Source organism: Colobus angolensis, unplaced genomic scaffold (assembly GCF_000951035.1).
Source record: "Colobus angolensis palliatus isolate OR3802 unplaced genomic scaffold, Cang.pa_1.0 Scaffold369, whole genome shotgun sequence".
In the NCBI taxonomy this organism is placed as follows: Eukaryota; Metazoa; Chordata; class Mammalia; order Primates; family Cercopithecidae; genus Colobus; species Colobus angolensis.
In genome coordinates, this window is record NW_012117032.1 from 759,911 (window position 1) to 764,211 (window position 4,301).

Genomic DNA, 4,301 nt, shown 5'->3' on the forward strand with positions numbered 1-4,301 from the left:
GATTGACCAAAACAGGTGGTAAATGTGTAAATTTTTCCTTTGCTAATAAGGAAATGGTCTCCCTTTGGATTATGGGAAGTTTCTTGTCTGTGATACGGGGTGTCTGTGTACATATATGTATATTTCCTTTTTTAATACAGGATAATAATATGGGGTCTTGTCCTTCACCTTTTAAGTTCAGGGAACAGTTTGTTCTGACCACACATAACGTTATCAGTGTAATGCTTTATGAAGCTTTAGAAATGAGCTCATGACTCATTAAAAAATAATAAACAGGATACTATTTTAATATTTTCAAATAATCTGAGGATGTGTTTCATACTGTAGCATCAACGCTAAGTTGTGCCTTGTAGATTTGCATTGTCTATACATGCAAAAGACGAAGTTAGAATGAAGTAGACTCCTTAATTACTATGAAATTCTATCTTGCAAATGCTCTAGAATAACTTGCATTTTAAAGTGTATTTGCACATTTTACATATGCTATGTGGTTGCCTTTGGGTTTTCTGTACAGTTGTTTTTGTTATTAAATGGAAAAGGCCTGAATGATGCTCTTATGTGAAGTAAATTGGTAAAACTCATTGACTGTATTGTGTGTATTCTTTATTTTGGGACCATCTGTGTAAAATAAAATATTACCTAAATTGTTTAGATACAACAAATCATTAAAATTATTAATGTATACATAAAAATTCTGTTTTTCAATGACTTTTATGCAAGGGTTGAGAACTAACTTAGTAGACTAACAGTGAATTCTTTGTGGATAAGGTAATTTATACATCTTACCTGTTTATCTGCCTCAGAATTATACAGTACTGCTGTGTGTTCTTTATGGACAGATACTCAAAGGAACCCGAATGGGCATGTTCTATTTTTCTGGCTCTTGACCAGTAATTATGAAGTTTAGGTAGACGTTTTCTGAGCCAGCAAGTAGATCATAGTTGTTAAGCATCTCTATGATCTACACCCTGGATATTTGAAAGCATTTTGTCTCACCTTGAGAAATCTAGAAGGACTCTATAATTATAAAACATGTCAATAGAGAATTGACTTCTGAGTCTGCTGTCGACTACATGCAGAAAAACAGAATGGGTGTACTTGATTAGTGCCACAGAAGCACCATTTAGCCACTTCCATGAGAAAGAGGCATATCTACCTGATGGTGCAGTGTCTTGCAAATGAAGCAACACAGTGCCTATTGTTGACGCTGATGTTATCTTAAGTTTGTGAGTTTTCACAGGTGCCCTTTTCTTTCCTACTTTCATCCCTTCATTTGTATCCTTCTCTTATTCTAATATGGTATTTTTTTTTTTTTTTGGCTATTCCACGTATTTCCATTAAAACCTAATGATGAACCATGTAGCCTCTTGCAGGAAGACCGCCTAAACTATCCCCATCCTAGTTTTGCTAACTGCTAAAGAATTAGCAGTTAAATTGCTGCTGCTGTTTTGAGATTTTTCTCTGAAGCATGTTCTATTGACCATGTTTAGATCATTTAGATTGTAAGTTCTGAGAGTTACATTTTCCCTAGCAATTAATATATTGCTGGGTGCTATTAGGTACTTAGTATTGGGGGAAAAAAAAAACAGGAGTTATGTTTTAATTTTAATCTACCTCATGGATTATGTGAGAGACTTATAAAATAGATAAGTTTATAAAGTGACTTTGTTCTTACTTGTCTAGTGAAGTTATGATAAATTTCTGTCTCGGTGATTGAGAACTACAAAATCAAAAATGTGTTCAAACTAGCTCACCCTGGCTCACCAAAACCGATAGTACCTCTTTCCCACTGGGAGTTCAGTGACCTCATACTAGAAATTTAAAGTCTGCTGTGATGGGAATATTTATGCCATAGAAATCAGCAAGAGTTCAGTTAGCCGTAAAAAACAAGGACCGCCTGTAACTTAAAATAGGAAGATTAATACTATTTACTGCATTTACAGAAATAAAGGAGACAAGTTCTTTGTAGATGCATAAAAAGCAATACAATTCAGCACTTGCTTTTTTTTTTGAATTGCACAAACCAGGAATAGAAGGGAACTTCTTAACAGAAGAAGATCTAGGAAAAAACCCTCTAGCCAACGTATTTAATTGTGAATTTTTGAAAAGTTTATTCCCCCAGAGATCAGGAAAAAGGCAAAGTTATCTATCACCACTTTTTCTCAACTTTGTACAGATTCTAGCCAGTGCAAGCAAAAGAAATGAAAGGCTTACAGATTAAAAGAAGAAACAAAATTGTCATTCACAGATGTCATGATTGTAGAAAATTGATGTAAACTTATAGAAATATTTTAACAAGGTTGCAGGATACAAAGTCAAAAAAAATTATTTATCTTAGCAACAATTAGAAATTGAAATTATGAGAGTCGTATGTGCCTATAGTCCCAGCTATTGGGGAATTGAAGTGGGAGGATCACTTGAGCCCAGGAGTTCGAGGCTGCAGTGAGCTATTATCGCACCACTGCACTCCAGCCTGGGTGAGGGAATGAGACCGTGTCTAAAAAAAAAGAAAATAGTACTAATTACAATAATATCAGCATCAAATGCCTCAAAATTAATCTACTCAAAGATTGACAAGACTGCCACGTAGAAAACTATGGAACGTTACCAAAAGACACTAGGGAAGACCTAAATAAGAGGAGGGGTGGACCCTGTTTATGAGATGGATAACTTACAAAAAACAAAGTCAACTTAACCAAATCAATTTATAGATTTAAAGCAATTCCAAATCTGGATCTGGGTGGTTGATACAAAGGTGTATGTGTGTGTGTGTGAAAACTCATGCTTTATGCTGTACATTTATATCCAGATACATAGATATCCAGAAATAGGTACTAAATAATTTACTGATTATTTAAAACCTTTTCTAGTTTGAATTGTTTTTATGATAGTGTCTCCTAAGTATATTTTTCTGTCCATCCATCCATAATCATCCAGAAATCTGCATGTTCACATAGACATCTGGAATGACTTCCACATAATGCTCATGTTATTAGATTGATTTTTTTTTTTTTTTTACTTACTTTACCTCTCGTATCTCCTTCAGGTCTATTCCGATGTCTCTTTTTCAGTGACACCTTCCTTGGCCATCCTACTGAAAATGACAAACCCTCCTGATGCTCCTTATCCCCATCCCTGGCTATATTTTTCCCCATAGTGCTTGTCATCTAACCTACGATATAATTTACTATTTTCCTTATGTGATTTCTCCCACTAACATGTATGCTATGAAATCAGAGTTTCTTGTCTGTTTTGTTCTCTGCTGTATCTCCAGTGTCTAGAAGAGTGCTGGTGCCTGATGGGTGTTCAACAAATATTTGTTGAGTGAGTGAAACTTACTTTGTATTCTTTCTAAATTTGTACAATCAGCATGTATAATTTCTGCCCCCCACCCCCAGTGTTATTCTAAAAAGAAAATTAGGACTGAAAACACCTCAAGAAATTAACAGTGACTATAAATCCTGGTGAATAGAAATATGGACACTTTCATTCTTTTCTTTGTATTTTTATCTTTATTTTTAATTTCTCAAAATTAAGAAGTTTTAAGGGGCTGGGCACAGTGGCTCAGGCCTGTAATCCCAGCACTTTGGGAGGCCGAGGTGGGCAAATCACCTGAGGTCAGGAGTTCGAGACCAACCTGGCCAATATGGTGAAACCCCGTCTCTAATAAAAATACAAAAGATAGCTGGGCGTAGTGGCCGGCGCCTATAATCCCAGCTACTTGGGAGGCTGAGGCAGAATCATTTGAACCCAGGAGGCAGAGGTTGCAGTGAGCTGAGATCGCGCCATTGCACTACAGCCTGGGCGACAGGGCGAGACTCCATCTCAAAAAAATAAAAAAAAATAAACTTAGGTTAAAGTTCATAGCAATAATGATAATATGACAGTTTTTTATTTTGTTAACTCTATTATTAATATTCTCCCTGCCCTTCTTTTTCCCTGACAGTCAGATATGTTGCGGTCACTATCTAACACAAAACCTACAGTCAATGAACATGACTTGTTGAAATTAAAGAAGTTTACAGAAGATTTTGGTCAAGAAGGCTAAACCAAAGACAAGGAAGATGCTTACCCATATGTATTCTTTCTTTCATAGATATTTTTGTCTATTTTGGATCGCATTGATTGTTTCCAGTAAAACACTTTTACCACAGGGAAATACACCTCTCACTTCAGAGTTCCATTAGGTTTTATATTGTCCTTTTCCTCCATTACTTATTAAATACTCCTATTAACAAAATGTACAAAATAACAGGTTATGAGGAAATGAGCGATATATGAATGGCAAAAAATAGAAATTA

At 35.4% G+C, this 4,301-nt stretch overlaps 1 protein-coding gene across 1 annotated transcript in view; it reads left to right on the top strand.

Annotated features, from left to right (window-relative positions):
- The window catches only part of VPS4B (vacuolar protein sorting 4 homolog B (S. cerevisiae)), a 39,748-nt gene extending 35,447 nt beyond the window's left edge, over window positions 1–4,301 (top strand). The window contains 1 exon segment of the mRNA XM_011953594.1: window positions 3,947–4,301. Coding sequence (XP_011808984.1) covers window positions 3,947–4,048 — 102 coding nt within the window. The 3' untranslated portion in view covers window positions 4,049–4,301.